At 34.2% G+C, this 25,017-nt stretch overlaps 1 protein-coding gene across 12 annotated transcripts in view; it reads left to right on the top strand.

Moving 5' to 3' along the window:
* The window catches only part of MYO9A (myosin IXA), a 305,854-nt gene that overhangs the window by 192,748 nt on the left and 88,089 nt on the right, over nt 1-25,017 (top strand). For 8 of the 12 annotated variants that reach the window (XM_032864954.1, XM_032864953.1, XM_032864959.1 and 5 more), the window contains 9 exons: nt 2,729-2,809; nt 3,149-3,259; nt 4,105-4,227; nt 6,249-6,398; nt 7,435-7,754; nt 8,368-9,972; nt 13,155-13,254; nt 13,762-13,977; nt 21,863-21,975. In XM_032864954.1, coding sequence (XP_032720845.1) covers nt 2,729-2,809; nt 3,149-3,259; nt 4,105-4,227; nt 6,249-6,398; nt 7,435-7,754; nt 8,368-9,972; nt 13,155-13,254; nt 13,762-13,977; nt 21,863-21,975 — 2,819 coding nt within the window. The remainder of the gene's footprint in view (nt 1-2,728; nt 2,810-3,148; nt 3,260-4,104; nt 4,228-6,248; nt 6,399-7,434; nt 7,755-8,367; nt 9,973-13,154; nt 13,255-13,761; nt 13,978-21,862; nt 21,976-25,017) is intronic. The other 4 variants (XM_032864957.1, XM_032864955.1, XM_032864961.1 and 1 more) reach the window with 2 other exon arrangements.

Raw genomic sequence — 25,017 nt, 5'->3', positions numbered from 1 at the left:
CAGAGAGTACTTCATTGTTTTCAGTGTGAGGAGACAGGCAGCAGAAAACAATACTATAAATAAAACCTGCCTTTAAGCCCTACTGCCCAGATACAGTCACTGTTAACATAATGTGTATTTTTTTCTATATACATTTTAAACTTCATGCTACTCCCATTTATATTTAACTAAATGGGATTGCTGATATTTTCTGGTTTTATTTTAGTTTTATATACATAGAAATCCATTTCCTTTTATTGTGACTGGGCATTTGGCAATAAATGTGATCATAATAAATCAAATAACAATTATATAATTGTCAAGCTTACTTTTATTCTTTGAACATATATCTATGTCTTAAGTTTTCTATAATACTTATATATTAGCCTTATAATAAGAGGAAAAGATATCTAAAAAGGATTATTTTTTCAAAGATAAAATAATCCTTTTTAGATATCTTTTCCTCTTATTATAAGGCAAAGATAGTTCATTTATAGCAGCAGGAGGCTGATTGGCGGTTTCCTAGGGCTGTGAGCAGGAGCAGTTATTAGTTGCATTGGGCAGGAGGGAAATTTTTGGGCCAATGGAAGATTTTTACATCTCACTTGTAGTGATGTTTGTACAGTTATATCAGCTTACTAAAGATCATTGCTATATATACTATAATGGGTATGTTTTTATATTATTTAAATTACATTTCAATAAAATTGTTAAAAACAAAATCTCACTATTAAGAGAATGAAAAGGCAAGCTGCAAGGTATGAAAATATACTAGCAAATATACTTAAAAAGACCTTGTATATGGAATATATGAAGAACCACAAATCAATTTTTTAAAAAGACGGATACCCTAATTGAAATGGGCAAAAGTCTTGAATAGCCAAAACTTGTCTGATCTCAAAAGTTGTAATCCACAAAGCCAATGAGCCTGTTAAATACCTGCCCAACATTATTAGTCATCAGAGAAATGCAAATTAATACACATTTGCTTGCATGGCTGGAATAAGAAAAGACTGATTATACAAAGTGTTCGCAGGGATGTGGAGCAACCAGAACTTTTATACACTGCTATTGAAATATAAACTGATGCAGGTATTTGGAAAATAGTTGAAGGATATGTAGAAGAATGCCCATAGCAACTTTACTCATAATAGCCCAAATTGGAACAAATAAATTTCCATCTTCAGTGAGTTATTTAGTTGTGGTATAGTCATATAAAGGATCACTACTATATAGCACTGAAAATGTGCAAAATATAATTATATGCAACAAATACAAACTAGAACATAGTGTGTCTTGGGTTTTATGTGAGGTCATAGAACAGGCAAAACTAACTTACCATCTTAGAAGTCATGGTAATGGTTACCCTTGGTTCAGGTGTGGAGGTAGGTAACTTAGGGATAGTCACTTGCTAAATTCAATGGGATGGGGTAAAGAGGGGCTTCAAAGGTTCTGGTAATATTTTGTTTATTGAGTTGGGCTTTGGATACAAGAATGTGTTCCTTTTGTGAAAATCTGTCAAACTGTATACTTGTGATTTAAGCATTTTATTTTATGTATTTTATACTACAATAAACATTTCTGAGAAAAAAAGAGCACTTTAAAGTAAAAAAAAAATATGTTGCTATAATATATGACAGTAATAATAGGAATCTATATGGTTATAAGGCTTCTAAGTTTTACTTGAAGTCATGAAATACTAACTCTGAGTAGACTGTGACAAGTTAAGTTTCCATATTATAATCCGTAGAGCAGCCACTAAAAAATATTACAAAGAAATATAACAGAGAAGCCAATAGATAAATAGAATACTAAAAAACAAAATATGTTACCTGACCATAATGTGGATTTAAACCAGAAATCAATAAAGGAAAGATAATAATCCCCAGATATTTGGAAAATAAAATGCAGACGTCTAAATAATACATGAGTCAAAGAGATTTTTAAAATATTTTAACTTCAACTTCTTTTTATTATCTTTTTTGTAAAATATTTTAAATGAAAGTGCAATATCAAAGTTTGTGCAGTGTAGCTAAAGCAGTGCTCCAAGGTTCATTGATAACATTAAATGCTTTTAATGAAAGGAAAAAGATCTCAAATCAATAACATAAGCTTCTCTCTTAGGAAACTAGCAAAAGGAAAACATATAACTAATTCCAAAGCAAGCAGATGGAATGAAATGATAAAGATAAAAAACAGAAATCAGTGATATTGAAAACAAAAATAATAGAGAAAAATACAAAACCAAAAAGTTGGTTCTTTGATAAGATAAAAAAAAAGTTATAAACCTCTAGCTAGATTAATCAGGAAAAAAAAGAGGTAAAGTACAAATTATCAGTATCAGGAATGAAAGAGGGGACATCGCTAGCATGAACACTGAAAGTGGAGGACTACTAGCTAGTGGATATCCTACTGGAGATTTTCAAAGTTGTTTTAGGAACACATGAATTTGAATAAATGGTTTCATGAAATGTGAAGAAAAGTGAAAAATTTATTCTAGACTTATGTTATTCTGTAATATATCTGCAATTTATACTGTTGCCAAAATATCAGCTCTATGATTAAACTACCATCCTTCTCCTTAATTTAATCAGTATGGGAGTATACACAATTCTCTTGAGAAAGAAAGCTCTTTCTGTGTATACCATTGTTTCAGCATAGATTGCCAACATTATTGTTTGTATTTGTAAATTATTTCCTGCCAGTTTGAAATGGGAGAAAATGCTTAATACATTGCTCTGTATTGCAGGCCTCCTTAAGTAAGCTGATGGAGACACTTGGTCAAGCAGAACCCTATTTTGTAAAATGCATTCGCTCTAATGCTGAAAAGGTAAAAATGTCCTGTAAATCAGAGCTTCTAGCTCCACTTCAAACCAGGTTTTACATTTTTTTAAGGAGAGTAAGTAGAGGAAAGAGCTATCTATAATCTTTTAAATGAAAACAGTGTTCTGTATTTTCTGTAGGTGCCCTTCTAATTTCTGTACTTAACTGTCTTTTTGGTATTTATATGGGCTTGATTTAGTGTTTCCTAAAAATCTGAGAAGCAAATATGTTATGAAATTCCATCATAAAAAAGAATTTTATGCAAGTTAACCATTCTTATGAGAGAAACATTAATTTGGAGCTCTCTTCGTCTGGGTTAATCTTTTTTCCATTTGCTTCATTTTAGCTGCCATTAAGATTCAGTGACGCCTTGGTGCTTCGACAGCTTCGGTACACTGGAATGCTAGAGACCGTTCGAATTCGCCAATCCGGATACAGCTGCAAATATGCTTTCCAGGTTATGTTTTTATAGTGATATTTAAATTATGTACACTTAAGTAAGTTATTCCTGTGTCTTGCTTATTTTTTATTTGGGACTCACTTGTTTATTTCTCCTATTTCTTCATTTGCGTTCCATCTTTTGTATACAGAATTGAAGAGGGATAGAGAGTACTCACTTCCATTGAATGGCAGCAATCTTATTAAACTTGTGTTGTGATAAAATCCAGTTCCTGGCTATTCTCATTTTATCTGAATTTTGCCAGTACTAAGTTTACTCATAACACAGTAGTTCTTCCTACTGATTACTCCAGTAATTGAAATAGTTCAGTCAGAACTAATTCAAAAGATTCCATTTAGTTTTCTGCAAAGTTACCTCAGCAAAATTTTCTCATGGTAAGCTGCCAACAAGGCTTACAGTTATTCTCATCAGCTGTTGTATATAGAAATTATGGTGAAGATTCTCAGCAGCTGAGCAGGTTCTTTGCTGTTTCTGGGAGGGAAAGTTTCATTCTCAGTTATACTCTGACACCTTTGCATATTTTTCTGCTAAACATTTCAGTTATTAAATAACTTTTTCTTTGGTCATTAATTTAGCTTTCTCAAAAGGAACCATTAGTTTCTGCTTTTTTCTTCTTCAATTCCCCTTTGATAACAAAATATGTAGAATTCACTATCTTCTCTCCACCCCCCACCACCATTTTACAAATTAACTGTAATTTTTTAAATTAAGAAGTAATTTCTTGGTTTTAGTCTGTTTAAAAGATGAGGAAAGGATCAATAAAAGGGCAATTAGCTGCTTTAGGATATGTTTACATATAATTTTCTTGTGATTTTACAACATTTTTCTTTTCATTTTTTCAGGATTTTGTGAGCCACTTCCATGTACTTCTTCCCCGAAATATTATTCCTTCCAAATTTAACATTCAGGATTTCTTCAGGAAAATAAATCTTAATTCAGATAATTACCAAGTTGGAAAATCCATGGTAAATATAATATATACAGTCCTTATCAAATTTGAGTACATTTTTATATTAAAATAATAATGGCAGTCTTTCCCCATGAGAATATTTATGAAAAAGTTAGTGTACCAGATATCATTATGGGAAATTGATTAGACCAAGATTTTTACTTAATATTGTTCGTATCAACCAAAGAGCTTCTGGCCAGTGCTCCAGTTCTGCCCATAGTTTTAATTGCCTAAAAACAATCTCCTCCCAGGTATTCTTTTTTTTTTTTTTTTTGGTAGAACGCTTGGTTTTACTCTATTAGCAGACTTCAATTATACAATACAGTATCATCAACTATAGTCACCATGTTATGCATTATATCCTCAGACCTCAGTTACAATGGAAAGTTTGTAGCCATTTACCAGCCTCTCCCTATTTCCCCCATCCCCCACCCCAGCCCCTGGCAATCACCTCTACTAACCACTTCTATGTGTTTGATATATTTTTTAGATTCCACTGTTAGTTTGCAACTTCCTTGGGGGCTCTGCTGTTGTAGCTGCCCTACCCCCATCCCAAGTGGAAGGCAGGGAGAGACCAAAGAAAGAACCAGGCTATTTCAAATTGGTGGGCAGCAGCTTTATGAAGCTGCACAACGAGATTTGTGTTGTGCAGAGGCAAAAACACGACCTCCACCCTGCCTGCTAAATTTTAAAGTTTATACAGAGGCAGGTATTCTACTGAAATCTTCAACTCAACTTGCTTAGTGACCTTATCCAGATTTTCCCACTGTCATTAATTTATCAACTGCCTTTTATCTCTGTCATCCTTCTTCTAGGTTATGAGATTTGGCCTAGCCTTCACTTTAATCCTTTTACAAAGTTCTTTTTCTTTTTTTCCTCACAAATGATTCTCAGAGTATCTCTCCCTTTTTCTTCATTCCTACTACTTGCATTTTAGTTTGTTCCTTAGCTCTCACTTATATTTCTCTTACAGTAAACAGATCCCTCGTCCGATTTCAGTCTTTGTCATTCCATTTACCTCATTCTACCCATAGTATCAAAATCATAATCTTAATATACCTCTTTCTTTTATGTTGGCTTCCTGCTTAATACTAATCCCATGATAACCTCCCCATTAAATTCAAACATCTCTCTCTTCAAGAACCTCCATATCATGACTTCATACCATTTACTATCTTCTTTATGAACCCTGTATATGCTGCCCTGAACATGTACTTTTGTTATTATTTCCGGCTCCTTGTTTTGCTCAGGTAGAAACCTCTGTCTTTTGCCCTTACAGTTTATGGTTTTCCTTTTTGTGTATCTAATACCTATCTCTTCTTTTTTTTAAAATAGTTTAAAATTTTTGACAGACATGGAAGGTGATGGGTATGTTAATTAGTTTGTGATAATTACAGTGGATACATATATCAAAATAACCCACTGTATATCTTAAATATATACAGTTGTTTCTGTCCACCTGCTTTTAAGGGTAAAGTGCAAATCGTATTTCCAGAGGGTCTATGTCTAAGTTATATTTGCTTTATCCTATACCCCAAAGATTTATTAATGGAATGAAAGAGTAAATAAACTGGTTAATAGCCTTGGGTAGCAAGAAACTTTTGATGCATACTGGGTTTCAAAAGACTATTGTTATTGATTTATTCATATTATCATCAAACTTCAAGATCTGTGTTTCTCAACTTTTCTCCCTCCACCCTAACTAATATCCTTGAAAATAGGAAAAATGATGTTATCAGTGGTACATTGTCTCATGAGGGCAGTGAATTTCCCAAGGGAATAATATATCACAATCTCTAAGACTGGGAATTTTATAATCATGTCCATTTTTCCATTTTCCCTTCTATATTTTAATGTCTCTATTTTAATTTGAGAATGACTTCTTTAGATAAATGGATAGAAATGTTTATTAGTACTGCTTTTCATGTCTACCATTGTATTCTTCTCTAAAGAAGCTTACCACAGAAAGGATGATTCATGCAAGAAATTTCTCATTTCTTCTTAAGCTGTATTCCTCATCTTTCTTCTTTTTGGTAGGTGTTCCTAAAGGAACAGGAACGACAGCACCTACAAGATCTGCTTCACCAAGAGGTGCTCCGCAGGATCATATTGTTGCAGCGATGGTTCAGGGTTCTGCTGTGTAGGCAGCATTTTCTCCATCTGAGACAGGCATCCATCATTATCCAGGTTGGAAGCAAAGGATTCCTCCCTTGAGATTTGCTAGTTAATGTGGCCTTTATTTTAGTAATCGGGATTTTACTGTGAAACATTTGAATAAGAATATAAACTTCAGAGATGAGAATGTGTCCTATTCATCTTTTTTAAACATTCATGTTTATTTATGTATCTGAGAGAGAGAGAGAGAGAATGCACAGGGGGAGGGGCAGAGGGAGAGGGTAGAAAGAGAATCTCAAGCAGACTCCCTGCTGAGTGCAGAGCCTGACACAGTGCTTGATCTCATGACCATGAAATCGTGACCTGAGCTGAAACCAAGAGTTTGATGCTTAACCTACAGAGCCACCCAGGCACCACTCCTGTTGATTTTTGAAATGTTCATTTCACCCACCAGATTACGTATTATAATAATAGGTATATAATAATAGACTACTGATAAATACTGATAAAGTTGAGTTTAAATTAAATTGAATTTATAGCTATAATATCTTACAAGGTATGGTTGGGACAAAGGAGTTATATGCCTTAATTTTTGATGACATAGTTATTTTTGTTTGATAATTTCCTGAGAATGTGAGAGTTATATCTACATTGTTGTTGCTCTGTACTCATCTTGGATGATAAGTATCTTATTTCGTATTTTTCTGTCTTATTTTCTCTCTCATTGATTTATATAACTGTTCTCCTCTATAGGCCTCTTTTGTTTATGTAAGAAAATCTTTAGAATCTTAATCTTTGAAACATGTGCATGTTGACCTTAAATGTATTAATATTGGCAAACTGTAGCATGAGAAGATAATGTAATTTGTTAGAGCATCAAAAATTTTTAAATTATTTTAAGTTCTGTAATTAACTTCATTGAAGTTGTATTTTCTAGAAGATTTGTTTTAGCCAGCCATATCTGGAAAAGGAAAACTTTTTTTCCCCCCACTTTAATTATGTGCAATTTAACTCTAGCCACTTAACCTTTAATTGTGACGTAATTTTTTTTTTTTCTGTGAAAATATGGCATAAGATAGGACAGCAGTTTTTATTGTTTTCCCCACAGCGATTCTGGAGGAATTACCTAAATCAGAAGCAAGTCAGAAATGTAGCTGTGCAAAAGGATGTTTTAGTTATGGCTAGTGCAGCCACTCTGCTCCAGGCCTCCTGGCGTGCTCACTTAGAGAGGCAGAGGTATTTGGAGCTCCGGACTGCAACTATCATCATCCAGCAGAGATGGAAGGAATATTATAGACGGAGACATATGGCTGCTGTCTGCATTCAGGCAAGATGGAAAGGCTACAGGGAAAGTAAGAGGTATCAAGAACAAAGAAACAAAATCATCCTTTTGCAATCAATTTGTAGAGGATTCAGAGCAAGACAAAGGTAATCTTTGTTGCTATGATAGTTACTCCTCCTTTCTTTTGAAGTATTTTATGTCTCTGCTCCAACACTTGCCTAACTTGTATTAGAATTGGTTATGTATAATTTTGTCTTCTCTAGTAGGCTGTTATACTCCTAGCAGTTTTAACCCACATTGTGTGGTTTATAATAGAAGCCAAGTAGATGTTTACTGAATTAAATTAAATTGGATTGAAAACCTACATGGTCTATGGTTATAACTGCTAAGAGTTAACTTTTACATTCAGTTGAATCTTTAAAAATTGGCAATATTCAGTTGTTTTTACCTTTAGAAACTTTAATTTCATTTTAAGGTTTATCTTAAAGATATTTTTTAATGAGAGCTTTACTTCTGAGTTAATTTATGTTTTGACTAGAATGTCCTATTAGAAATAATGCACTTAATAATCTTAATTAATTAATAATCTTAAAATATCATCTCACTCATAGAAATGGAATTATGAAATGTGCATCCAAGTTAGCTTAAGAAGAAAAATCTGGAACTTTCCATATATTTCTTAAATTCTCAGTAAAATGTATTTTCTCCAATAGTAAGTAGAAGATAACCTCTAACCCATTTTTCCCTGTTTTTCTATAGGTTTCAAATTTTAAAAGAACAAAGACTGAAAGAAACAAAACTAGAACTTGGATTGGCAAATATTGAGCCTTCTGGAGCTCTGGAAATCCAGGGTTCAGACCCTTCAGAATGGGAGGATTGTTCCTTTGATAACAGAGTTAAAGCTATAGAGGAATGTAAGTCTGTGATAGAGAGTAATCGAATTAGCCAGGAAAGTTCAACAGACTGCTTGAAAGAGTCCCCAAACAAGCGACAGGAGAGAGCTAGAAGCCACAGTGGTGCAGACTTGCAGGAAGAAGTGATTGTCAGAGAGAGACCTAAGTCCTTGGAGGATCTCCACCAGAAAAAAGTAGGTCGGGCCAAAAGAGAAAGTCGGAGAATGAGAGAACTAGAGCAGGCTATATTTAGTTTAGAATTGTTGAAAGTTCGTTCTCTTGGTGGCGTATCTCCCTCCGAGGAACGTAGATGGTCTACAGAACTGATGCCGGAAGCCCTTCAGTCTCTACATGGTACACCTGACAGTGAAAGCTCTCAAGGAAGCTTGGAACTTCTGAGTTGTGAGGAAAGCCAGAAGAGCAATCTGGAATCCATAACTTTAGATGAAGGAGACTTGCAGCTTCAGTCACCTAAAATATCTAGCAGTCCAAAATTTGATTCACAGAACAATGCCGTCAGTGCCTCAGGTGAGACTAACTATACTTTGATTGAAAAGGGGGCATCCTCTGACTCAGTCTATTTGAAGAATGGGACTATGAAGGAAAAACTGGTTTGCAGTTCTGAATCTATTACCTGTAAGCCACAGCTGAGGGACCCCTTTATTTCAAATAGTTTGCCTACGTTTTTTTATATTCCTCAACAAGACCCACTGAGAACAAGTTCCCAACTAGATACAAGTATCCAGAGAAACAAGCTATTAGAAACTGAAGAAACACTTTCAGCTCTCACTTCGGATATCAACAGGGAAGCCAGAAAGTACCACTTTCCAGGAGAAAATCAAGTTGTTACATCTTTGAATACAGATTCTTCTAATACTGTGCTGAAGAAGTTAGAAAAGCTAAACATTGAGAAGGAAGAAAGGCAAAAGCAGTTGCAGCAGCAGAATGAAAGAGAGATGATGCAACAGATTCGTCAGCAGACAGGTATTTTAGAGAAGGAGCGTAAAGCCTTCAAGACAATTGAAAAGCCAAGAACTGGGGAGTCCTTCCTGACACCATCTTTCCATCCATCAGAGCAAAGAGCAGAGAGGCCATCCTCCCTCCTTATTCTGAATACCCCAAATAAGGAAGAGCCCAATGTAGTAGGGCCTCCATCAGTAACAGTAAAAGATGCAGCTCTTCTTCCAAAAGACAGCCCTTCTGCTCACCCACCCCAGAAGGACCGACCTGTCACCTTGTTCTTTGAAAGGAAAGGAGGCCCATGCCAGTCTGCTACTACCAAAGAATTATCCAAGACAGACAGAATGTGTACCCAACTGAATGTAGCCAGTAAACTCTCTAATAATCGTATTTCAAAAAGAGAACACCACAGACCTACTCAGTCTTATAGCCACAAATCTGATGACTCCTCCAGAGATGGAAATACTAGGGTTATTTTCTTCACACCAAAGGACAATATGAGTATTTCCCTGTAAGTGAAATGCTTATTTATTTTATGTATATAAATGGGAAACTTTTTGGAGAATTTTATTAAGGTTCCTTAATCTACTTCAACTATTTGTATGGGTGCTACTGAAATTAGCCATTTTCTCTGTGTTTAAAAAAAAAAAAAGAATTCCCTAATCATTGACTCTAGCAGCTACTTGAAATTGAATATAATTATACCATAGAAATCTTTGAATTAAATTGGATTGTGCTAATAAGCACAGATAGAGTTTTTTGGTTCCTCCTCATTAAGTGAGAAAGCATTTGTGAAGGGCACTACAGTGCCTGTAAACACAGTAGGCATTCAGCAAATGCTGGTTGCTCTAGATCTCTGGAGTGTGGCAAGTCCAATCTTACTAGTATCAGGCTTTAAAGTTAATGTACTTTGTCCCGGCATTTAGCCTATTTATGGTCTTAAGTATTTCATACTATTTTTGTGTGGTAAAAAAACACAAATTTAATTTACCATCTTAACCGTTCTTAATTGTATAAGACAGTAGTGTTAACTATATGCATATTGTTGTGCAGTGCATCTCTAGAACTTTTTCATATTGCAAAAAAAAACTCTTATTACCCATCAAACAGTTATACTCCTTTCTCCTTACTCGAAGCTCCTAGCAACTGCCATTCTACTTTCTAAGAGTTTAACTACTTAAACAGATGGCTTATATAAGTAGAAGTTCTTTATACTTTAAAGTTTTCTTAACCAGTGGTCACCATGAGAAAAGCACTTTTTAGGTGGAACATAAAAGCAAAGATGATAAAATTTAAGAAATTTGTATTAAGTCTTTGTATACAGTGGATTCTCTCAGTTCTTATGGGAAAATGTCAATGTTTAAGTAAAAGGAGGGTATATATCTTAGGGATAAAAAATTAAATTTCACATTTACTGTGGAAAATAACCTTTTCTCTCTTATAGTTTGAGCTTTTAATCTTTCAGTCTTTAAAATTATGTACAGAGTTTATAGACCCTTTGTAAATACAAGCAAGAGATCATTGATATTTTCCATCAGGGATTTTTGTATGGTATTATGAGATGCAGTTGGACTAAATGACAGCTTGAGGTCCTATGCTTGCCCATTAACCTAGAGATTGCCCCAAAGTTCAAAGACCTTATGTAGCATATATAAGCCCATCAGAGTGTTAAAAGTATTATTTCCTATGATTCTGATGAAGTTTAGTGATGGGAGGTGTGTGTTTGTGTTGTATGTGTATGTGTAGCTGTTGCATCCATGAATGTGTTCTATAGAAGGCGTACTTACAGATTTCAAAAACATTAATATTTTTGTGAATTCTTGCAAACATCTTTTATCATTTTCCAAGATAAACAGTCTTAGGGCTACTTGATCTAGTTTGCTTTTACCCCATTAAGATCTACTTATCTTCAAAATTATTATATATTAGGTTGTTTATGTCAAAGCTTATGTAACATTCATACTTAAAATCTTCTTGTTGCATTTTATAGAATCGTAAATGTTGGTGTTTCTGAGTTATTTTTTCCAGTTCGCACATATTATAGATGAGTTCACTGAAGCCTGCAGAGGTGAAATGACTTGTTCAAGGTCGCATACTGAAAAATCGAAGGGAATAGAACTTGAGTTTCATGATTAGGAATCACTGTTGAGTTTCATGATTAGGAAGTAATGTTAGTGTTAGTGTTCTTTCTATGCCACAGATAAGTCTATAGTGTTCTTCATCTGTTTAATGAAGGAGAACAAAAGAGAAATCATGGAGAAATCTAAAGAAAATGCTGAGTTTAAATTTGGCGAGGGTTGTCAGGTACCGTCAAAGGTCCTATTATTTCCTTCTCTTTAGAACAAAGCAGATAGGCTCAGCTAGGTAAGAGATTTTAATAAAAGGGAATCTTTTTTTTTTTTTTAAAGATTTTATTTATTTATTTGATAGAGATCACAAGTAGGCAAAGAGGCAGGGAGAGAGAGTGAGAGGGAAGCAAGCTCCCTGCTGAGCAGAGAGCCCCACGTGGGACTCGATCCTAGGACCCTGGAATCATGACCTGAGCCGAAGGCAGCGGCTTAACCCACTGAGCCACCCAGGCACCCTAAAAGGGAATCTTTTAGGATAGCCTGAGATTGCTAGGCTTAATCATACCTTGGTCAAAAAGGGAGATCTCTGAGAAGCCGTTAGCTAGCAAAGACCGCCATCTATTTAGGTTTGTTTTAGGAGTCGTTGCATAGAGCGAAGGACAAGATAACCTCTTACAGCCCCTAGGTCTTCATTTGTAAAAATTAAGTGGAAGATTTTGAATGACAGAGCCATTAGTCTGCTAACTTGTATAACAAGTTAGTGTCTACTTTAAACCCAGCAGTATGCTAAAAGGTAAGGTATGATTCTTAGTGAGCTTGTAGTTCTGCTAAGGAGAGATTAGCAGTATGTTATTGATAAATTTTAAAACTCATGCTACTGAGTTAATATAGGTAATTGGGACCGTGAAAGTTTTGGTTTCGATTCACATTTTCATCAGATATCCATTTCTACATAGAATTTAATGATAAAATAGTCACATTGTGTGGTTATTCAAGCAAAATTAAGTTTCCACTAGGTAATATCTCTGTATGGCATACCTCCTTTAACTTGATAACAATTTGTTATCCTGCTAGTTTTGATTTTGTTCTGTATAACAAAGTTTTAAAACTAATATAGTAGATGAAAGCTGAAGAGAGGTGTCAGAAGATTTGCTAGCCAATTGGAACCATCTCACATATAAAACAAAGTAATGGGACCTATATCACTTGATAGCTACTTATTAGGTATTTTATAACTATTAGAATAAAAGGTCCCTTCTAAGACTATAAGATTTGGGGATGTGACTTTTCCCTTATCATCAAATCCATTTGTTTTCCTGAGCTAATTCTGCTGCTACTAGTCTTAAACATAGGTCATAGTGGAATATACCCAGTGATTATCAGGGACAGGCCTCTAGTAATCCAGTCACATATGTCAGTTCTTGATAATACTATTAATAAGGTAAGCAGAAAAAAAACGGATATGTTGTTTTGGGAATTGAATAAAGTCTGGAAGTATTTAATGTAATTTGCTAGAATTCTTTGATTTGTCTTGTTAGGCTATATTTCATGCTGTACTTTAAGACTGCTGCCATGGGATGTCTGCTAAGAATTGAATTATAATCCTGTTATTTATTATCCTTAGTGTCAACAAGGAAGCCTTAAACAGTGGAAATCCTCAGCTCCGTAAACAAGATGAACCAAATTGGAAACCTGTGAAGTTAACTGGGCCGGGCAAAGGAGAGGTAAGTATTTAATTTTATCTATCTTTTATGCAAAATAGATGCACCTGTTTTGGAAATTATTATTCTAGGTAAAACACCTCATTTATGCAGTTACTCCCAAGTGTTTATTCGAAAGAAGCCATGAGTTAAGTCTGTTATAAACTTAGGGAGGTGTACTTCAGGGAAGGAATGTTGACTAAAATCCCAGATTATGTTTACAAAAAAGATGTTGCTTACAAAAAGAAGGCAATTTATGCAAGTGGTTTTGGTGATATATCACGGCAGTGAAAGATGATTTCCTTGGCTATAGAGAACAGTGTAGATTTGGCTTCCATTTTTGTCCTTTGTCCAGAGTAATGTGTATAGATTGCTTTTGGTTATCTCTGTCACTTCTTGTAGAAAGGACACTGCAAGTGGGGTGGAGGGATGTTTCAAGAAATTCATGACCTCTCTGTCTTTCATTGGCATCATCTCCCAAAAAACCAAAACAAAACATTGTTATGTTATTTGTTTTATCATTTGGTCAAGCAGGTTGCCAGACCGGCCCATAAAAAGAAAGCTCGAATGGCGCGGACGCGCTCCGATTTCTTGACTAGAGGTACTTTTGCCGATGGGGAGGGGGATACAGAGGAAGATGATTACGATGACATTATTGAGCCCCTTCTCTCCCTTGACCAAGCTTCTCACTCTGAGCTAGGGCCTGCACCCAGCCTGGGTCAGGCCTCTCACAGTGACTCCGAAATGGTAATTTTACAGCAATATAAGAAAAATAGGCACCAAACAAATCTGATGGGAATATTGAATAGCCTTTGCTAATCTAAAGCTAACCTTCACAGCTTCTTCCTCGTATAGTGGTTTGTACATGGGAAACCTCAGTGAACACAGCAACAAAGCTAAACTTTAATTTATTAGGACTCAGATGAAGGGCACTTCAACAGTGTATGTCAAATCATAAATTAGGGAAAATTAAGGTTATTTAATTTAGCACTAAGGTAGATTTTCTGTTCTATCTTAAAAGGTCTAGAGTAGGGGCCCTCACACTTTTTTCTGTAAAGGACCAGATAGTAAATGTTTTAGATTTTGTGGGTCCTTTAGTTTCTGTTGCAGCTATTTAACTTGCGACTGTAGAGCGAAAACAGCCATAGACATAAGAAAACAAATGGGCAAGGCTTTGTTCCAGTAAAACTATTTACAAAAACAGGCAGCGGGCTGTATTTGATATTTTGGCCATAGTTTGCTAATTGATCATTTGTCTAGTGAATAGGCTACATGTTAAATAATCTAGTCGCCTTTAACTGAAATGGTAATATCTTTTCCTTTTTTTGTTTTTGCCTTTAAACTTGCTTTGTCTCCCCCATTTTTAGTACTAGAAAATAAACATGAATTTAAAAAAATTTTAATGAGCCATGCCAAAAATGTTTTCTTGGACCAACCTACCCAGGTAGAAGGCTGTATGTATTATGAATTTGTATTGATCAAAAATTACAACATTGGAGTTATTTGAATAAAGCTGCACTTAGTCATAATATTTGACTAAGAATATAACTTTATGATCATATTTCAACCAAAATTAGGAATATATAGTTTGGCAAGTGTGAATATATTTATGGATATAAAATGTTTGATTTTTGGAATTGTCCTGAAAAATACACAATATAAGGACTCTGTATGTCTAATTTATACTACATATATAAACATTATCATTGATCAAGTGGAGTGATATATGCATTTTATTTCCATTCATATCCTGAAGTTGGATTTCTAACGTTCTTCTTTAGTATCTGTTCATTATGGTAGGAAAGTTCTCGGTTTGCCTTCTTTTGTCATTAAGCATTTTATCTTTGAACTGTTTTAAACTGTTTGTTAAACAGTTTAAATAGGACCAAAGAATTAAATTTTCTGCCAATTTCTAGAATATCTTTATTGTCTTTATCTTCTGTTAGAAATACCGTTTTTAAATGATAATATTGATCTTCTAGGAAAAAGAAAAAATAAAAACAGAAAAATGTATGACAGGTTTCTCTAATTAGATAAATGAGTTATTTGAGCTAAACTGTAGGACTGTAAAGATTGGAAATAATCTGTATATCCATTAAGATATGTAATTAGAGCCAAAGCCCTCTTTTCAGTGTAGGTTAAAATAACTCCATTTTGGAAGTGCCCTGTTTTTGAGTTATAAATAATGAAACATATTCTACCATAGGATTAGTAGTTAAAGATGAAATTATATTATGGAACAACTAATTTAATGAAAAGTATTGCTTTTTTAGTGTAGATAGGAAGCATACTTAAATTATTCTCTAAAGTATACATAGATTTTTCATTCATGGAAGAACTTAACATTTGTAATTGCTGTTTTGTTCCTGAGAGTTTTCTTTGTTACAAACCTTAGTCCTTTTGGTGGTAGAATTCTTCCTCACTGTGAAAACTCTTAATGAGATGAACCGGAAGTTGGACTTTCTGCTTGGAGCATTCTGCCCCTTTAAGGGTTCTAGCTGGTAGCCTCTGCCTGTGATTCTGTTCACCTGCTTGACGGTCACCGCATGCCCGTAGTTGTAGAGCACTCTGCCTCCCTGCACAGTGAATATAGTCTCTTCTCCAGCTCTCTTGCTGTCCTTCTGTTTCATCACTAGCTATTTTAGGAACAGGTGGTGGTGTTTGTTTCTGGTGGACACTTGCATGAAGAAGCTTTGCTTTCTAGAATATGCTGATAGATACTTATTGGGGATGGGGGTGGAAAGGGTAGGAACAGTTTAAAGTGTTTCTATTTGTTTATCTTGAAAATTTGCCATGTTCTAATGTTCTCTGATATTGTAAAGATAAAGACTGATTGATTGTAAATGGGATTTTCTGAATTGTCAAAAAATCCAAATATCTCTAGAATTTTAAATACACTTGATTTTCTAGGCACATGGATTTTTTAAGAACTTGGTTTTGTGTGTGTGTGTGTGTGTGTGTGTTTGTTTTTATTTTTGTTTCTGTTTTTTTCTGGACAAAGTGATCCTGTCACTCTGACATTTGCTAAAAAGAGTGTTACTCAGTTTTGGAAGAAGCCATCTGACCTTTCCATTTGTGAAATAACTGATCTAATGGGATAAAGATAGTCCTATATGAATTACCTGAAGAGGATTCCCTAAGCATTACTTCCTGGATTCATCAGTCATTAATTGGTTGTTACCTGATAGGAGGAGTAGAGACAAGAGTAGTAGCTTCCTTCCTTATGACTTTGGTGTTTTGTTTTAACTTTCTGCCTTTAATTCTGCCATTTGAATAACTTCAGTCTCCAAATGCTGCTCTCACTTAGTTCCTCCATCCACTCTGTTGGCTTTTACTCAAGAATAATGACATGTTCTGCGACGTAATATTTTTAAGGTGGTTTTCATGTAGTTTTTTAGTCTCTCAGTATTTTGGATGGTAAGTGAGTTAGTCACATCATTTCTTTTCCTTAATAGTAGAACTGGTATAGGTAACATTATAGTTTCCTCTGTTATCCCTGGACAATCATCTCCAATGGGCATGACTCCCAAGTAGCCTCTCCAAAATTTGTCTTATCTCCAGTATGAAAAATTTCTCATTTTATTCCCAAACTGCTGTCACTTCTTATGTTCCTGTTTGTGTTTGTTATTATCTGGAATATTCTCCAATCCTTATCAGTGTTGAATTTTCCTTCTCTCCACTGCTCACTCCACAAAAAACTGCCAGAAAAACCTGTTGATTGAGCAAGACTTAAGTTTTTTAGCTTGTTTTACATAAAGTAAAGGAAAATCTACTTTGACTAGGTTTTAGGAATTTCTCAGGAAGGGGAAGCCAGAAAAGGATGTTTATAGAATTTTAGAACCTGTACCGGTAATTTTGAGATGGTTCTTGCAAATTGGAAATCTGGTTGATATTGAACAGAGTTTATGACATAAAAGGTTTGGATTGGTAGTCCCAATGTAGCAGCTGTACTGTTGCATACACTTAGTATTTATCTATCTATTTATTTATTATTAATTAATTTCTTTTAAAAAGATTTTATTTATTTATTTGAGAGAGGGAGAGTGAGCACAAGCAGGGGAGAGGCAGAAGGAGAGAGACAAGCAGACTCTTCTGAGCGGGGAGTTCAACATAGGGCTTGAACCAGGACTCTGAGATTATGATGACCTGAGCTGAAGTCAGGTGCTTACCTGACAGAGCCATCCAGGTGCCCCTACACTTGATATTTATATGTATTTTATTGTTCCCCAAAAGGTTAGGGTTGGTTTATAGCATCACAACTCGCTGCACTTAAAGCTTTGGTAGAATTACCCCGTGAAACCATCTGGGACGTTTTTTGTGGCATAATTCCTTGATAATTAACTGTATTTCTTATAGAGAAATTAGTCTTGTAAGCTTTCTATCTAATAGAGCCAATTTTGGTAAATAAGTTTTTCTTATGGAATTATTAATTTCATCGAAATTTCAGATTTATTTGCATTGAAGTCTGGAAATTAGTCTTATGTTCTTTAAAAATTCTGTTTCAATGGTTATTTCCCTTCTGTCATTTCATATTTTGTAAATGTATGTTTTTTCCTTTTTTCTTTAAGTTAGCTAATCACTTGTCTCTGTTTTTACTTTTTTCCAAAATAATAGGATTTTGATGTATTTATTATCCCTAGTTTCCCCTACCCCCATTCTCCACTGAATTCTGCTTTTACCTTTGTTATTTATTTCCTTGTTTTTAAAAAATTTCCTTATTTTTAATTTCTTATTTTTCTAAATTCTTATTTCTAAATTTCTTATTTTTCTGCCTTTTAAGTGGGGGAATTTAATTCATTTATTTAAGTTATTTTTATTGATACAGGTTTTTAAGGCTGCATTTTCTACTGACCATTACTTTAGTTGTATCTTGTTTATTCTAATGTGTATTAAGTTTTTAATTATTTTTTGAGAAAATCGGTAATTTCAGTTTATATTATTTTTTGCCCAAACCTTGTTCAATAAAAATCTTTTTGTTTTCAGAGGAAGGACATTTTTATTTTTTAACTTTCTAAAATTTCTGGTTTAACTGTGTTATGACAAAAGAGTATTTATAATGATTTATAATGATCAAATTTCCTCATCATTTTCTTTGTTAATATGTGGTCAGTTTTTGAGAAAGTACCATGTGCATTTTTTAAGTAGGATTATTCTGTATTCAGAATTTAAAATTTCAGTATATAACCATAATCTCTTCCTTACTGATTATGTTGTCTTCTGTATCCTTACTATTTTTTGTACCATTTGATCAGTATTGTATAGAGAATGTTTTATAGTTGCCTCTTCTTTCTGAATTGTGGCTTTGTTACATTAAATGCTTTTGCTTGAATTCTACTTAAATCATAATATCACAGGCTGTGCTTTCTTAATTATTTCCATTTGCCTGGAATACTTTTTCTCATCCTTTTTTTTTTTAGCCTTTCTGGATCCTTTTGTTTTAGATGTGTGTTTGTATGCAGTATAGTTGGTTCCTACTTTGTGAGCCAAATTTTTTGCTTTATAGATGCCTTATAGATGAGTTAAACCTATTCCTATTTATTTATATAACTGATAGATGCAGTCTCAATTATCTTTCTTAATAATCTTATGTTATTATTTTGTGTTATGTTAAATTTGCTGTGTTTATGTTACTTTTTTGCTGTTTCACTTTTTAAAATTTCTTTTGATATGGGCTTTCTTTTTCTGTTGGTTTGTAGATGACTTTTAAAAATGCCTTAATTTACTGTATTTTAATTTAACCAATTATTCTCAAGCTAGTCATTTATAATAATATTTTTAAATTCTCACCTATTTTGACACAATTATTGATGAATTATTCTTGTCTCTACTTTCCCTCTCCCTTCTTTTTTTAGGCTTTTATTTATAATTTGTCAGCACATATAATTTTACATATTCTTTTGCATATTCTTATATATATAAATTCTGGTTTTGCCTTATGTTTGAAACACTTTCATAGATCGCAGTTTTAAATACTGTGTCTCATTATTTTGTTTTTCTTGTTTAGGGAATCCAATTATAAATAAGTTTTTTTCTTCTTTTTCTGTCTTCCATCTCAACCATGTTCTTTCTGATTCTTTTTTACTCATTTCTTTATACTTTCTATTCTTTATTATCTTTATTTCTTTATTATCTTTCTGCCTTTTAAATCTGCATTTGCATTTTTTCTCCCTTGGGCATCTTCTGAGTTATTATTCTTCACTATCTTTTTATTTCTTTCGTGAGTTCATTCAGCTCCCTTCATTGCTTCCTGGTTTTTATTGAGGTGGGGGGAGCTCATTTCTATTTTTAATTTTTTAATTTTTGATTCATTATGGTGTTTCATGTATATGAGGTTATTTAATTCATTTTTACTTTACAGTTTCCTGCTTCATGCTTGGTTTCTGTATGTTTGGTGGGAGATGGGTTATCATCTAAGTTGTTTTGGTTCTAATTTTCTTTGTTTTCTTATTGTAGCTTGTGTAGATTTTGTCTTTATTCATGTTGTGCATTTGGGATAGTTTATAAGTAACTTGATTTCAAGAGCTTCCTCTTTTGTCAGTGTAAAAATGAAAAGGTTTTTTGCAGGCATCCTGTTTGTGGAGTCTGTTAGCTGTATGTGTGTGTGTGTGTGTGTGTGTGTGTGTGTGTGTGTTGGAGGCAATGTTGTGCCCTCCATTTTTTGCTTCTGTTTTGCCTTGTTAGATTCTAAATATTCCTCTTCTGCTTCTTTTCTTCACTACTCAATCTCTAAAAGGCACCCCTTTGTTCCTTTTTACCCTCATTTTCCTCAGAAGCAGTGCCTTTAAAAATACGTCACCTTGAATCACATGCAATTTTAAGTTCTTTCCCTTTAGTTAGTTCTCTAATCTCCTAGTGCTCAATATTTGTGTCAGTTTTGAGTCATTATAGATGGATTGACTTTTTCTCCTCCTTGTCATTAATATATTGTTATTTCTTTGCATGCCTCCTTATTTATTATTGGATGCCTGACATTGTAGATTTTGTCTTGTTGGGTACTGTGGATACATTTGTATCTGATTAATATTCTTGAGACTGTTACGTTCCAGTAATATTTCAGAGCTTGATTATGGAAGGAGTTTGTTCCTAAGGATTTGTTAGTCTCATTGTATTGAATGCTGGAAATTTTCTAAGAGAGTAGATTTCAGGTGCTCTCACCACCTAAGAAGAAGAAGAAGAAGAAAGGTGGGAGGGTAGGGTGGGGAGAAGAAAGAAACAATGGGAAGAGATCTGTTAATCAGTCTGCAGTAATCATTTTAATATTTATATGTAAATAAAATCATTTTTTACACTTTATATACAGTTTTTATTGAATTAAACTTAAGATTTGTTAGGTCCAAACAGAGCAGTTTTTCACCTAGGGCTTATTTTTGACTATCACTTATTCTTGACTACTGAGGCAAGATCCTGCTATATACTTCACCCAGTACCCTGGGAATCATAAAGTTGTATGTTCTAACTTGGGCACAGGCACCGCTACTGGTTTTTGGTAAGTGCTGGGCACTATTACCTTTAATCCTTTCAGGTGGTCCTTTGCCTGGTGTTGGGTAGTTTTCTGACATAGAAGTGTTGATTAGTACTCAGCTAAATACCCTCTGAAGATCTCACATTTTTTTATTTGTGTATCTCTTTCCTCTTCAGTTCTCTCTCTCTCTCTCTCTCGGTCTCTAGTCTCTCTGGACTTTCAACTTGATGTGTTCAACTCAGAGAGTCTGCCAGGGTTCTCCTGGAACCCTCTCTCTGTGTCACAGTTTGGAAACTGTCTCAAGGTACTAAGCTGGGGCAGATGAAGAACTCACTTCTTTTGTTTCCCATCTCCTGAGAATAATTGTCCATCATCTTGATAACTGTTAGTTCTTACTGTTTTGTCTGGGTTTCTGTTTTGGTTTTGGTTTTGGTTGTTTCAGGCATGAGGATAAAACTGGTCCCTGTTGCAGCAGACTAAAAGGCTAAAGAAAAGAGCCTATAATTATAGAAAAATGAAATTATTAGGAAAGGATTTGAATAGGTAACAAGAAATTTTCTCTTCTGAATGGGATTTTCCTTAAAGGGACACATTGTAAATAAATGGAACAAGAATTGCCCATTGAAATTCAGTTCCCAGTTTGATAAAGCCATGTAAGTTGTTTATAGTTTAGACCATTAGTGATGATAATGTTTGATCCTTTGTGTTTTTTTTTTCCTTTCTTAAATCCTTGACTAGGTATAATAAAACTCTACAGTAGCAAGTTAGATCATAAAAGTAATTACTACCTGTAGGGACACATAAAAGGACGCATGAAAGACTATACTTCATATTCTAGATTTATCAGATTCTGGATCTTTTGTCTGTATGTTTACTTGGCTTTGACTTTTTTTCTTACCTTTCCACTTGATATTGTTAAGTTGTAAGAAAACGTGAACTCTGGTAGGTCCTGTTCAGCATTTCATTGACCCAAGTTCTCTTTATATCAGGTTATTCTAGGAAGTTAATAAAATTTTTAGTAGGTTCTTTTATTTTATTGTGGCTGAACAATATGAACGTAGTTTTATGTATTTTTAATAGATGTAATTCTCAATTCTGTAACTTGAGTTTTAATTACAGTATTATATAGTTACTTGGCTTTAAAGTCTTTCATATATGTAATTATTACAGACGTCACAGCGATTTTCTTCAGTTGATGAAGAAGCAAAGCTTCATAAGACTATGTCTCAAGGAGAGATTACAAAATTGGCAGTGAGGCAGAAAGCTTCAGATTCGGATATAAGGTATCATTTGAAATTCATTTTCAACAAATATTAAGTACCTACTATATGACAGGCACATGATAATTCAGATTTACATGATGAGCTTTATCTTTCTATGTATTTAGCAGTGTGATTTGGGTAAAGTCTTTAAATCATTGTATCACTTGTGGCTTTTTGTTGTAAGAGAATGGAGATTGAATCAGATGAGAGTGAAAATATTTCCCAGCTTTGGATTTGTATTCTGTTCTGAGGTAAATGTTTTACAAATGGAACTGGAAAAAAGACTTTCAGGAAATAATACTGCTCCCTTTAAGAGTATATGGAGTTATTATTTGTCAGGTAAATATCTGTGTCTGTTATTGTGTTATATAAGGCAGTTGAACCCTCACTGAACACTCGAAGATGACACTGAAATCTTTCTGGTCCTATTAAAGGCCATTTCCTCAATGTCTGTAGAGGCATAATCCATGATAATGCAAACCCAGACCAGATAATGCTAGAGATCAACTTTTGGGAGAAAGATACACCATAGCACAAAAGATAAATGTCTAGAGATAGCAGATTAAATATATGAATTTAATTTCTACTTCTTCCTCCAGAATTGCTAAAATGACAAAACTTATGTAGGACAAACAACAAACAGACAGTTGGAGACAACTGTAATAAAACTGTGGACTCCAAAAAGTAAATAGACAAATTTTAAATGTCTTAATAGGTAGAAGAAAGCTGAATCCTAAACCAACTGGGTAAACCTTGAGTAAGAAACATCTGGCTGACTGATCTTCCCCAAGCCTAGCAGAAACCTAGAGATTTATTCACTGGAAAGGATAAAATAGAAGATCTCTGTTCTTGGAGGTTCTCTGATATATTCGAGGATTTGGGTACATATTTGAAATAAGGAGATTTAATTAATGTTTACATACTGAGTGTTAAGATTCCCCTAATTTTTTTCTTCCACTCAGTTTCCACATTTCATGTTTCCCTAGGCAGTTGGTTCAAAAAGTCTTTGGGACTTTTGTACAACCCCCAAGGGAAGACCTAGAGATATTTGTATCAAGGGTTCTCCCTACAGAATGGACTAGCCAGAAAATCATACAAGGAAAACGAGTTTGGAAGCTCCACCAATGCATATTTGAATTTCCAAACAGTGTTTTGTTTTTTAACCCTACTTTTTACCACATTTGAAGAAACACCTTACAAAAGAAACTAAAACTAATGGGTATATTACAACTTGGAAGAAATGAACTATGCAGGGGAAAGAAAACTTCCAGACAGACAAGTGAAACTAATCAACAGACCTTCTGCATAAATAAATATAACTGCATGAAAGAAACACATTCATTATAAAAAGAGTCTTAATTAAAGAGTCTTAATTAAAAGTATGATAGCATGAAGAAACAACTAGAATAGTTGAAAAACTATTAAGTTTATTCCTAGGTAGCTTATTGTTTTAGGTGCAACTGGAAATGGGATTGATTCCTTAATTTCTCTTTCTGCTGCTTCATTACTGGTATATAGAAATGCAACAGATTTCTGTACATCTTATATCCCTTGACTTCACTGAATTTGTTAGTTCTCCCTGAGATAAGGTACTTGAAAATTAAATATCTGATGAAGAGTTAGTATCTAAAATATATAAAGAACTTATAAAACTCAACACTCAAAAAATGAATAATCCAGTTGAAAATGGGCAGGAGACATGAATAGACATTTTTCCAAACAAGACATACAGATGGCCAACAGATACATGAAAAGACACTCAACATCACTCATCACAGGGAAATATAAATCAAGCTACAGTGAGATATCTTAACACCTGTCAGAAAGGCTAAAATCAACAACGTAGGAAGCAACAGGTATTGCCGAGAATGTAGAGAAGGGGGAACCCTCTTACACTGCTAGTGAAAATGGAGACTGGTGGAACTACTCTGGAAAACAGTATCAAAAAAGTTAAAAATAGAGCTACCCTACAACCCAGCATTTGCACTACTGGGTATTTACCCAAAGGTTACTAAAATATTGAAGGGATACATACACCCTGATGTTTACAGCAGCATTATCTATAATAGCCAAATTATGGAAATAGCCTAAGTGTCCATAGACTGACAAATGGATAAAGAAGATGTGGTATGTATGTATGTGTGTGTGTTTATGGTGGAATATTAATCAGCCATCAAAAAAGAATGAAATCCTGCCATTTGCAATGACGTGCATGGAGCTAGAAGATACTGTGCTAATAAAAATGAGTCCAAGAAAGACAAATGTGACTCATATATTGAATTTAAGAAAGAAAACAAATGAGCAAAGGGGAGAAAGAGAGGAAGAGAGACAAACTAAGAAACAGACTCTTAATTATAGAAAACTGTTGGGTCCCAGAGGGGAGGTGGGTAGGGGATGGTTGAAATAGGTGATGGGGATGAAGGAGTGCACTTGTGATGAGCAACAGGTGTTGTATGGAAGTGTTGAATCACCATATTGAACACCTGAAACTAATATTACACTGTATGTTAAGTGGAATTTAAATACAAAAAGATAAGAGTAGCAGTTCAGGAGATCCAGTGAGCCACTAATGGGAGATCCAGAAAGAACAAAGAAAACAAGGAGGACAGATCATTAATAAGGTAATTCAAATAAGTTTTATAGAACTGAAGGACATGAGTTTCCAGATTCAAAGGGCCCAGTGATTACCCAATATAATGGATGGAGACAGATCCATACTAAAAGACATTTTATTATAAAACAATAGAGACAAAAGGAATTCCCATGATGATGGAAAGTAGCTGCACTGAGGGAAACCATGCCTGTTGGAGCAGGCTGGAAAGCTCTGGGAGAGATTTCTTAAAGAAATGGAGTCCCTATTTTGTTTGAACATGTTGAAAGGAGATGCCCACAACTAGGGAAACATTTCAAGGTGAATTGTATGTAGATAAATGAGCAAATGTAAAGCAAAACACTTATTAACTCTAGAAAAAAGCAGATGATGCAGGGAACTGCATGCCTCAGTTGTGAATATTATTTGCATAATAAAAATAGTGACTGTAACTGTAAGAAAATACTATATAT

The sequence above is a fragment of the Lontra canadensis genome, unplaced genomic scaffold (assembly GCF_010015895.1).
Source record: "Lontra canadensis isolate GAN:19392208 unplaced genomic scaffold, GSC_riverotter_1.0 scaffold28, whole genome shotgun sequence".
Lineage (NCBI taxonomy): Eukaryota > Metazoa > Chordata > Mammalia > Carnivora > Mustelidae > Lontra > Lontra canadensis.
Note: the sequence above shows the minus strand (reverse complement) of the source record. Positions and strands in the feature narration are given on the sequence as shown.